Source organism: Protopterus annectens, chromosome 12.part0, assembly GCF_019279795.1.
Source record: "Protopterus annectens isolate FY-2018-M chromosome 12.part0, PAN1.0, whole genome shotgun sequence".
Lineage (NCBI taxonomy): Eukaryota > Metazoa > Chordata > Ceratodontiformes > Protopteridae > Protopterus > Protopterus annectens.
Window position 1 is genome coordinate 169,871,396 of NC_056746.1, and position 12,684 is coordinate 169,884,079.

At 41.3% G+C, this 12,684-nt stretch overlaps 1 protein-coding gene across 1 annotated transcript in view; it reads right to left on the bottom strand.

Moving 5' to 3' along the window:
- The window catches only part of SYNGR3 (synaptogyrin 3), a 430,098-nt gene that overhangs the window by 150,369 nt on the left and 267,045 nt on the right, over nucleotides 1-12,684 (bottom strand). Inside the window, exon 2 of the mRNA XM_044089199.1 lies at nucleotides 4,999-5,233. Within this exon, the coding sequence (XP_043945134.1) occupies nucleotides 4,999-5,233 (235 nt within the window). The remainder of the gene's footprint in view (nucleotides 1-4,998; nucleotides 5,234-12,684) is intronic.

The window sequence follows — 12,684 nt, forward strand, 5'->3', positions numbered from 1 at the left end:
CTACCTGTATTCAGTGGCCTTGATGACATCTGTGAATTGGAGGCTGCAAGCTTTTCCAGGGTGGGACAAACATTTTTTTGAAAGTGAAACTGCCTCAGTACAGTAAGGTACTGTTCTAGTGGACAGAAACAGCCAATTTAAAATATTTTAAATGCTGTACTGTTGTTTATTCATAGCAGGGGCAGTAAATAGGGAGAAAAAATATAGACAAGTTGAGCATTTAATAATAGAATCCCATTGTTGTCCTTTAACATGCCCATCTCCATGCACTGCCTATTGCACAATTTCAACAAGTGCACTTTTGCACAACTGGTTTCTTTGGATCACTCACACTTTGCACATGGCTGCTACCCACTATATTTTGTGCACTGCACAAGCCCTCTACAAATCCCAGCCACAGCTTTTTTTTAAATACTGGGTTCACTGAAATTCACCCGTGGTGATGGTGCTGCAGTAGTGTTGTCACCTCACAGTAAGACGCTGTCCGGTTCGATTCTCAGCTAGAGCATCTTCTGTGTGGAGACATGCGTGAATGGGCATACCTTCGATGAAGGTTGTGCGTCAGGCCTGGCAAGCCGGTACGTAAAAATCAACTGCCAATCATTAGCGGACTGGAGTTCCGCTGTGGCGACCCCTAACCGGGAAAAGCCGAAAGACACAAACTAGGTTCACTGAAATTCACTGTATATTAATCACCGTGATGGATATATTTGATAACATTTATATAGTGCATTATTGAAAATGCAGTGTACTATCTTTCAAGTTAGCAGTTTGTGCACGTAATCACTCTTATCTGAAGTTAGCAATTATTTTACATTATAAATGCTTTTTGAAAGTTTATTATATTATGCAGAATCACAGCCCTATTTTTCTTGATATTTTAATACTATTACAACCTAGTCAGCCAGCTTGGTGACCAGGTGGTGTCTAATAACATGCTGACCCAAAGTTTATTTTTTTACCCTTTCTGTCTGAATTGCATTGCATTTTCAAATCTGAGAGAACTCCTGCACATAACTTAGCTTCATCACTAACTTATTATATATCTGTATAATGTACCAGATGACCAAGCACATAGCTGTGATTACATGGAACTTTTACTTCAGAAGTTACAATGATGTGGTCGCAAGGATGTAAATGTGCACACTACAGGTGGAATGTTTAGTTCAGAAGTTACAATGTTGCAGTCACAGGGATGTGCATGTGCACACTACAGGTGGAACTTTTACTTCAGAATTTACAATGATATGGTCACAGGGATGTGCATGCGCACACTACAGGTACTTGGATGGCAACATTTCCATTTGGAAGTACTCTACCATTTATAATCAACTTCAAATGTCATAAAAACAAGTATACCAAACAGTGGTTTATAACAGCATTCTAATTACCAGGAAAACAGGTCCCATGAACAGGACATAATCTTAGATGCTATGAAATAAGAAAGACCTCAGACTAACAAGTGTAATTGTAACATCTCTATGCGGCTCTGCTTTTCTTCTGTTTGGAGTACTGTTTGTGAAGATCTCATCATGAAATAATTCTTCACTGAGATAAGCAAATTAAAACAGCTACACCAACAGCATTCTGCACTATCACTGCCACAACCAACCAACACATATAAAACCAAACCTTCAAACACTGGACACAACCCAGTCTGGCTTTGCCAAGGGAAGGTCATGCCTTCTAAATCTGGTGGATGCGGTGAAAACTGTGTACTGCCTACCTAGACTTAGCTAAGGAGTTCAATATAATACTCCACTCAGATATAGTTGACATACTCAGCAAACTGGGAATAAACCCTTAAATAACTCACTGGATTGCCAGCTGACTCAGACAGGACCCAAAATGTCAGGCTTAGTGAGATCAACTCCACTAAGAGACTGGTCACCAATGGGGCACCTCAGGGCTCTGTGCTAGAAAACACTCCTATTTGGTATCTACTTCTTGGAGATAAAGGCTAATGTCTAATGCTGACAAATGGCTGCTGCCAAAATTGTGGATTAAAAATCAATGCCAAGAAATGCATTATAGTGACTTTGGCAAACAGTCACCCCTAAGAGTTGACCTGGTAGTCAGGGATCTGGGAGAATATGTAGACTGTAATCTAGCTTTTGAAAAACATGTGGCCATGGTAGTAAGAATATCATTGTATGTTGCCCAACTTATAAGTAAGGATATGGCATTCAGGTCCAAGGAAGTCATAGTGCCACTTTATTCAGCCCTTAGCAGACCCATCATTGAGTATAACACCCCTTTCGGCATGTATCTGAACAGTCATATACAAAAGTTGAAATGCCCACAAAGGTTCCTTATCAAGACAATCCAGTGTTTAAACACATTGCCCTATATAGATTGCCTTACAGCCATATCTCTATACTCAGCCTCCTACAGGTTACTGAGAGGTGATCTATGCCTGGCATGCAAGGCATCCCTGGATCCAGCTCTGATGGCCCTTTGCACATCCACAAAATGAACAGTTTCATAACCACTAGATCCAAAGATTTAAATTTTGATTGTGACATAAATAATACATGTTGGTGAGACAGCTATGTGTCTCAGAGTATCCCCATGCTCTAGAACAGGCTCTTTACCCATGTGAAGCAGAGTCCATCCCTAACCCTATTTAAATGTAACCCAGACCAATGAATGGGAAAGCAGAAATTCACTCCGTGTTTGGCTCCCATGTCTGTGATAGACATACTGTTCCCTCCATTAACTTGTAGAAACTTCCTAACATAACCCCTCCTAATAACTGCCTATGATACACAGCAATACAAATGGGTTGGGTTGCATGGCTAGGCTTATAAAGGTCCTAGTGATCATTAGCTTAATATATACCAATGAACCTATGAGCAAACACACATTCAGAGTCACAGCCTCCCATTGGCAGGGGCTGCACTATCCCTACTTATAGACGTAAAACTTTAAAGTTACTACTGCCTTGGGCACTCAGACTTTGAATAGCCAGTTATTAATGCCTTAATCCTATTGACGTGGTCTTCAGTTAAGCACTGATCAACAGTAACAGTTCCTCTTCTGTTTCACTTTCTGTCTGTCTGTTTTAATCTCCTTATTCCTTTTTTTATTTTCCTTTGTTGACCAGGTTAGTCCCACTGGGCTAGTGGCCTCTTTCAGGGGAGACACAATATGGTATTTATACTACTAGGGAAAATTTGGTCAAGGGATCAGCGCACTTCCCCACGACTTTTTGATAGGTGGTGTGGAATCTTTTATATCCACCTGTGTTACTACCAACTCAAGCAGGTGGACCTTAGTTTAGCATCTCATCCAAAGGATGACACACTCAGGACTGTAGCACCCTCTTTATTCTGCATTGCAGTGTGTGGGAAGAGAACCTACAGGTGAGTGCACGACCCATTGCACCACTGACACTGCATAGTTTTTCAGGTTACATTTCCCCACATATAAATGCACAGCAACACCTGATAGCATAAAAACTCTTCATGAATCATCTTCACTCTTATAGACAGCACATAATGAGGACACTATTAATACTTTCACAGTGCAATCTTACAGGGCACTATACAAATCATCACTGTGCAGCAACTATTACAGTCAATGGCATTAACACGTCAATCTGTAGGACAGACATTGGCCACAGCCTTTTTTGTGGGAAGGAACAGATGTATATCACACAGCAAAGTTCACCTCATCAGCTCATAAATGATGCTATCATAGCTCAACCTTATTTTCCAAGTCATGTGTGAAACCTTAGCTGAATTTAACTCTACTCTGTGATTATCCTCGTCAACATTTCTGTAATCCATAGAGCTCACAGCTTACATCCCATATTAAAAACCTGGTTCTAATTTCAGGCATGCAACCAGACCCGTTTCAGGCACCTAGGCAGCAAGACATTTCTGTATGGTACATTTGTTTGGGGGGCACATGGCTGAAGTGACATTCAGCTGCAGAGAAATATGTCTTTTTGTGAATTTCTTGTTGGCAAAGAGAAGCACACACTGCCATGCCCACAGCTTTAATAACCAAGTGCATGGGGGGGGGGGGGCAGAAGATATAATGAGTGTTGTGCTCAGTGTACAGTACATGCTTATGTAACTACATCATGTAGAAGTGTGCTACACATGTAGAATACCCTGCATGCTACTGTAGTCACATTTATGCTACAGTATGCATTTTAGGTAATATTCCCTAGACACTGTGAAGGGAATAATGGTCCACACACACACACCAATTATAAAGGCGCTGCCCATTGTGCACTGCATTTCTACTACCACTGACATGACAACTGGTCATCTTGCTGCTGATGCCTACCATACTGCCTGCTGTTTCATATTGCCTTGGGGACCATGGACATATTTTTCTCCTGTGCATTTGGTTATTGACGTTGTGGACATGGCACTGCATTCTTCGCTGCCCACAGGGAATTCACAACAGCCATATTTCTCTCAGCCATGTGTCCGCAACCAAATGTACCCCAGGGAAATGTCACACTGCCTAGGCGACTGAACTCAACCAGACCTTCCATCTGCAGTTTTGGGGGCCAGTGATCTCTCTTACATATAACTACTATGGTATTTTTCATATTTTATAAAGCAGTATGTTACAAATTCAACTTAATGTGCATCATTGGGCTTCTTTACAATAAACTATGACATCCATTGCAGTAATCAGTTTACGCACTAAGTGAACATAAGTGCAAATTAGTTTCAAATATGTTTAATACTGGTCACATTTTGAATCACTGCATAGAATTCTACCTACTTCAAAGCATCTAGTAAACCTGCAAAATTATAACAGAATTGCATCAAGTGCATTAATGTGATGCAAAACAGAGGTGCCACTTGTCATATTTAAGAACGTGTCAGTGACAGCCATTACTGCAGTATATATTTACCGATCTCTTGACATCCAAGCCATTCTAAAGGTTATAAACTTCACTTGAATTGGAAGTTAAGGTAGACACTTAACTGCTGTTTGAAAATGTATTTAAAAAAAAGATTGCAACTTTACCTGCGAGTCCTAACTCCAAGAGAACTGCCCTCTTTCTGTCCTTTACACTACTGATTTGTGGGAAGTATACATCCAGGATGAAGAAGAAAGTGCTGGCGAAAAAGGCCATAAAGCCAATAGTGATGCCGTAATTACATGCATTCGCATTCTTGTTGAAGATGCAGTAAAGTGCTGAACTGGAACTGTTTATGTAGCCTTCATTTAAAATAGATCCAAAAACCACAATTGAGAAGATCTGGAACAGAAAATGAAAAAAACATATTTGTTTATCTTGGTGTTAAAAGGAAGCATGCGCTCATCAAATTTAACGGATATTAAGGCACAATCATCTATATTGTATTTTTTACCAATAATCTCAGCTGTTTGTATTATAGCTCCACCATTTCCAAATCTGAGCAGGTAGAGTATCTACCCTTCAGTGGCTCTAGCAAGATGCAAAATTACATACTTGCAACCCTCAATGTAGCAAGCTTTCCTTCTTTTTAAGGACTGATTTTACTCATTCATAGACCAGGGAAAGGCTTCATATCACATTTCCATCAACTCCAAATCCTGCAGAGAATTGTATCGTCTAACAAAAAGTCCACTGCCTCCTCACACCACATGTGAGCCACCCTCTGATTTCCTCTACACTGATACTACAAGCTCACCTACTTTCTCGATACAGCCTGTTCCACTAACATAATCAAGAGACTCCTCCTCAGACTGAAAGACTGCACTAACTCTCCTGACCACCTTCCTGTACAACATCTTAAGATTGCAGCTGATGCCATTGCATATCCTATATCCATTCTCATTAACAGATCTATCCTAGAATCTTTTGTCCCAACTCTCTGGAAAAAATCCTTCATTATATCATTTCACAAAGGTGGCAACTCCATTGATTTGTCAAACTATCGACCCATTTCCCTACTGTTGCCACTTTCTAAACTCCTTGAAAGATGCATTCCCACACAACTACTCCAATACCTCCTTAATAATCAACTTCTCACTTCTACACAGCATGCCTTTAGACCAGGACACAGTTCTAACACCACTTTATTGTCCTTCACTGACACAGTTTATAAAGCTCTTGACTCAGGCAATCTTGTTTACTCACTGTTCCTAGATATATCTAAGGCATTTGACACTGTTCCCCATCAGCTACTTATACAAAAGCTAAAAATCTTGGATTGTCCACTACCACCACTTGCTGGTTCACTATTTATTTATCCATTTATTTATTTAACTTTTGTTTATTGGGAAGTCCGACTTGGTATAAAGCCAATTTTCAGAGGAGGCCTGGGGAGAAATGCTCCAGATGCATGTCTTTAAAACATGGGAGGAAACTGGAGCACCCAAAGAAAACCCACACGAATGCAGGGAGGATATGCAGACTCCGCACAGAAGGCACTCCAGCTGAGAATCAAACCAGAGAACCTCTTGCTGTGAAGTGACAATGCTACCACTGCACCGTCCTTATCTAATAGACAGCAGGCAGTTAGATGGCTTGACTCCCTCTCTTCTTTTCAAAACACTGGAGTTCCCCAAGGCTCTATTCTTGGCCCCCCTCTTTTTAATATCTTTATTAATTACCTATATACCTCCTCCCAGCAGAGTACATTAATACAGTAAGCTGATGACTCCACAGTCACCTGTTCATCTGATTCTTTACTACGTCTCCAACAAGTTACCCTAAATGCTTAACCTCGTCAAAACTAAACTTTTATTATTTACCCCCAAATCTTACTCTATAAAGAAAAGCCAATTTACTATTCTCTCACAGAACAATACTATAATTGAACATATCTCCTACACAAAACTACTAGGAGTTACCACTGACAAACACCTTAAGTTTGATCTACACATACATAATAACATTAAGAAAACTCACCAGAAACTTGGAATTCTCTACAGACACAAACATTTCATGGACACTCACACTAAACACACACTAGCCGCTACCTACCTCTTACCATCTCTTTTATATGGAGCCCCAGTTCACAATAAGCTACAAACATGCCTAAAATCTAAGCTTGAATCTTGATATAACAAAATTGCTAAGTTTGCCATCAATGCTAAATGTTCCTTTCATCACTGCATAGCCCTCCATAATCTCAATTGGCTTGAACTTCCACTTCAGTTTACCTACATTCAGCTAATCACAGCACATAAAATCATTAATTCACCCAATGGCCTGCCCAGCCTTAAATACAATCTTCAAATCATACATTCAAAGCAGACCTCTTAGGTCAGAAAATAAACAGCTTGTTCAAGAGCATCATCCCATGAAAGCGGTCAGAAAAAAACTACACTCCTTCTCCACAGCTAAAATCTGGAACAGCCTCCCCTTATCTTGAAGATTCAATCACAGTCTCAAAACTTTCAAAATTGCACTTAAGGAACCCCTTTCTAAATCCTGGACATGTTCCTGCTCATCCCCAGGCTGAAAAATCTGACTTCTTCAAACTTCTTCCTCCCTCCCTTTATAGATAAACTCTCTAAACTAGGTATAAATCCCTATGTCACAAGATGGGTTGCAACTGGTTCACTGACAGAACCCACACTGTGAAAGTAGCAGACTCCAAATCTGACTTTAGACCAGTGACAAGTGGAGTACCACAGGGTTCAGTCCTGGGTCCTCTCCTGTTTGGTGTCTACTTCTCTGAAGTACAGGCTAACACAGAAGGTCTTTGGCTAACAAAGTCCACAGATGACTGCAAACTAGGAGCCATAATCAAAACTCTTAACAATGTGGACATCCTACAAAAGGGCCTCATTGAGATAGATGCCTGGTGTGAAAGCCATGGCTTCAAGCTCAATGCCAAAAAGTGCAATGTCATCCCTTTTGGTAAAAACTCTGTACCCATGAACTACCACATAGGTGGTAGTCTACTTAACACCGAAAGTGTGATAAGAGCCCTTGGGACACAGGTGGACAGTACTCTCTCCTTTGATAATCACATCGCCACAGTAGTCAGGAAATCCTTCTATGTGGCACACCTCATCACAAAAGGTTTCTCATCCAGGAAAAAAGAGGTCATTGTTCCCCTCTACTCGTCACTCATTAGACCCATTATAGAATACAGTGCTACTTTTGGTATGTAGCTCACAAGACATCTACAACAACTGGAAAAGCTGCAGAAATACCTCACAAAGAGGATTACCAGCCTCAAACAGATGCTCTATGCAGACTGTCTCAAAAAACTCTAGCTTTATTCCATCACATATTGCCTACTCAGAGGCGATCTCTGCCTAACATGCAAAGCTGTGTCAAACCCAGAGCTGTTGGACATGAGTGGGCTAATTTCTATCTCTTTCATTTCCCTGCCATAAAACCCACATTAGCACGGTTTTGTGTGCTGGACAGCGCTGATTAGCTAGGGTATAACTATTCCCGGCTCCACAAAGTGTACTCCTCAATTTTTCCCTTGGAACTAGAAAAACTTTCAACTTAAGCACTCAAACCATTCACTTCTCAGCCTAGCACCTGCTCAAAATGCATAACAAGCACTAATAAACCTTAGCACTAAACCTCCCCTATACTGTAGAGAAGGACAAGGCTCTCTATTTGACCTTACCAGCCAATCAGTAAAACAGCTCACTGTACCTATCCAGGCATGTCCAAAGGGCAGTTTCAGGTGTACTCTCTGGTCCAACTGGTGAATCTGGGCATTTTGAGGCAATGTTACAACTGCCTCATGTACACAGACAACCCTCTCCTCCTACCACCAAACACTAATACATGCGAGAGATGCAATTATGCAGCCAAACTGGAGGCTAAGCTCTCTCAACCCAAGACTGGACCAGACAGTCAAGAGGAGAAGGGAATTTCTTGCATCACACCACCAGTCTCACATAGACCTATGAAACCAGCACTGGCAAAAAACACACAAATACACAAAAACATACTCGGAGGCTCTAAATAAAAATCTGCAAAAGCAATAGAGACCTCCAAAGCAGACATCCAAGCAACCTCCACCCCCCAACACAAAGTATGGAACACATACTTCACAAAGCCAGTGTGCCATGCAATCACAGCCCTTAAGGGAAAATAACATACCCAACACACAAGTAATAGGTGACTCTATAGTCAGTCACACTGACGTCTCACTCACTAGACTGAACAAGGAGAAAGTTATTGTTAGCTGTCTGTCGGGTGCCAGGATCTGCCACATAACACAAGCACTCAGGTCACTCCAGAACAAGTACAAGTACGACTCTGTCATTGTCCATGTTAGTGTGAATGACCTGAGCCGTACCTCCTTGGACTACATGAAAAGAGACATGGAAGAGCTCGCTGATCATGTAGCCCAGGCCAGTATGACCCTGACTCTGAGTAGCATCCTGCCCTCACCAAAAATAATACCATGGTATAAAGAAAAAAATGATCAATTTCAACAATTGGCTAAGCTTCTGGTGTCATTCAAAGGGGATCCAGTGACTGTCAGCCTGGGATGACATGCTCGACAAACCACACTGCTTAGCTAGAGATGGCTTGCACCTGTCACCCTTTGGCTTTTGAATACTGGCCAAGGCTCTTGCCATCCCCATAGTGCCTTTTTTAGGCAAGGCTCAAAAGACAAACCCACCGCCGTAAATAGCACAAGTAACAAAAAACTGAGGGTAATGTTATTCAGTGCCAGAAGTCTAAACCTCAAAATGCAAGCACTCGAGGCACTCCTCAGTATGGAGAAAATCAATATATGTGCAGTAACAGAAACCTGGTTTAAGGCTCCAGAGAGCACCCCAGCACTACGAGGCTACAACTCATACCATATATTTCGGCCACAAAACCCAGACTGACATACAAAAGGTGGGGGCGTATCCATATTCATCAAGGATACCCACACCTACAGGTTAGTTACACAGCACAATGCTTCAGAGATCATCCACGTGCAACTAACAACGGGCAGAACTGAAATTCAAATTGTAGCTTGCTACAGATCACTCACCATGTCCCAGGACCCCCATTCCGCATTTCTGGAAACACTGGGAAACATAAAGGTCCTACCAAACACCCTGATATTGGGTGATTTCAATTACTCAAACATTAACTGGGAGAACTACTCAAGTACTAACTCCCTTGCCCAACATTTCCTAGAATTTATAAACTCAAATGCCCTGGATCAACTGATCAACACCCCCACCAGAGGTGACAACATATTGGACCTGGTCATCACCAACATGGATGACCGGTGTTCCACACTGGAGGTCAACCCCTCGCTGGTTAGGTCTGACCATAAACTAATCACTCTGGATATCCACATTCCATCCCCACCCCTGGTAAAAGAAACCACCATGAAAAACTTTTCAAAAGCAAACTTCATGTTACTTAAGACCGAGGTGGAAAGTTTCAAATACCCCATGCTAAAGGATAACGCTGCCCAAGCTGCAAAATCCTTCACTAATGCACTCTACGGGCACCTACAAGAATGCATGGATTGTGCTCTCACAAGCAAAACCAAGACTCACTCCTCCAAGAAAAGGAAACCAGTCTGGTGGACTCCTGCCATAAACAAGCTATATAATAGGAGGAGGAAACTAGTACAGAAAAGAGTAAAATCCCAAGAGGGGAAGACATCCCTGATCAGTATCAACAAGAAACTATGATCCCTCATAAAATCATCCAAGGCTAGCTTCGAAAGAAAAATTGGGAAGGACTCCAAAGATAACCACAATGTATTCTTTAGCTATGTCAAGAATCTAAGTGGCAATTCCCAGATCTGCTTGGAGTTAGTGCAGAATGGCACAAAATACACTGAACCGATTGATATCGCCAACTTCCTGGCAGACAGATTCAGTGCAAACTTCACCCCCCTCTCACCCCCCAAAGGGCCCATAACCATACCAGAAGAATGTAGTGCCCCTGAAATCACAGACACTCAGGTTAAAACAGCCCTCTCCAAAGCCAAAAACACAGCATCAATGGGACTGGATGGTGTCCCAGGCTGCATCCTACATGAGCTCAAAGATGAACTAACCCCTCACCTAAACACACTGTTCACAGTCAACCTCTCCACAGGCTACATGCCCATAGAGTGGCGCACAACAATGGTTATTTCGCTCCACAAAGGTGGAGCCACAACAGACCCCAGGAACTATCACCCTATAAGCCTGACTAGTTTGGTCTGCAAGGCTATGGAGCACATCATCATGGATCTCATTAACTCATTAATCCCGAGTACCGTCTCACAGCACCTCTGTGCTTACACCTGAGTGCGCTGTGAGATGATAGGAATTGCAAGCAGTTACCACCGAGTACCTTCCACTGATGTGACAAACTGCAATGTAGATTTTTAATGTAAGCAGTATGTAAAACATGCTTAAATTGTAGTCTAACTTGTTGCTTACATCATATACCTATGATTCAGTGTGTTTTTACATGCTGCTCACATTGAAGTTTTTTAAGAAAATCAGCTGTAAAGCGGTTGATTATGCAAGTGGTATTGCAATCAAAACCGCCACTTGCATAACACCTCCACCCCAAATCTATATTTCTTTTGCTCTAACAGAGCTCTTTTCAAACTATCTGGAAATATACAGAGCTAAGTATATTTTTTTGGTTCTTCAGAATTGTGTACTGTAAATTGTTGCTAGACTAATTTTATTCAGAGTTGTGCACTGTTATTTTTGATTCACTATATAGTTTTTCAGATCTCTGCTGAAAGTGTTTTGTCCCACCTCCCCCTATTTTCTGCTGTGTCTTAAGTTGGTATAACTGTTTTTACAGCTTGTGTCATCTGACTATCTGAAGGATTACTTGCATAATAATAGACCCTGTTAGTTAACAGCCTGCATATCATTGCTGGAACCTGTGTCTAACAGAGCTCTTTTCAAACCATCTGGAAATATACAGAGCTAAGTATATTTTTTGGTACTTCAGAATTGTGTACTGTAAATTGTTGCTGGACTAATTTTATTCAGAGTTGTGCACTGTTATTTTTGATTCACCGTATAGTTTTTCAGATTTCTGCTGAAAGTGTTTTGTCTCACCCACCCTCCCTATTTTTGGTCTGTTGTTTAAATTTGGTGGCTTTTGCAGTTGTCCGCCCCACTGTAAATTTGATCTGAGACACTCCCCCCAGTCCCATCTCTTTACCACATTCTACCTAATACACTCCTTCTGCACTTGTTTTTAGTCATTTTTAATTTAATTGCATTTTTTTTAAACTGTGTTTGGTCTAATGTTGCTATATACTCAAGTGTGCTAGCTTGCACTGCATTTGAATTATTTTTACCGCTGTTTTAGCTACTTTTCTCTAAAAAAAAAAAAAAAAAAAACTGTAAGCCTGTTTCCTACCTTTCCTGCAACTAGTGTAGTCCAAACACAGATTTGCTGTATCCAGGACCGTATGTAAGCTTCTGAGCCCCCCCAAGCCTTTCTATGTTAGAGGGAAGCATTCTAGCTTGTCAGTGGGAGTGGTAAGCACTAGTTAACCTGTCTTCTACATAAGGAGTGGTTCTGGCCCAGAAATTGTAGTTATTGGCTATCTGGGCAATCTTTCCCATCTCTCTGAACTTTCTGATTTGAAAACCTGCATTTGCACTTGTATCTTTCCTGTAACTAGTCTAGTGCAGATACAGATTCTTAGTTTTAGTACTTGAATTTGCTTATTCGTGCTCGGCACTTGTTCAGAACTTGTTGTAAGCACTAAATAAACTACTAATTACTGTAACACTCACCCTTTCTCATTACCTAGAGGA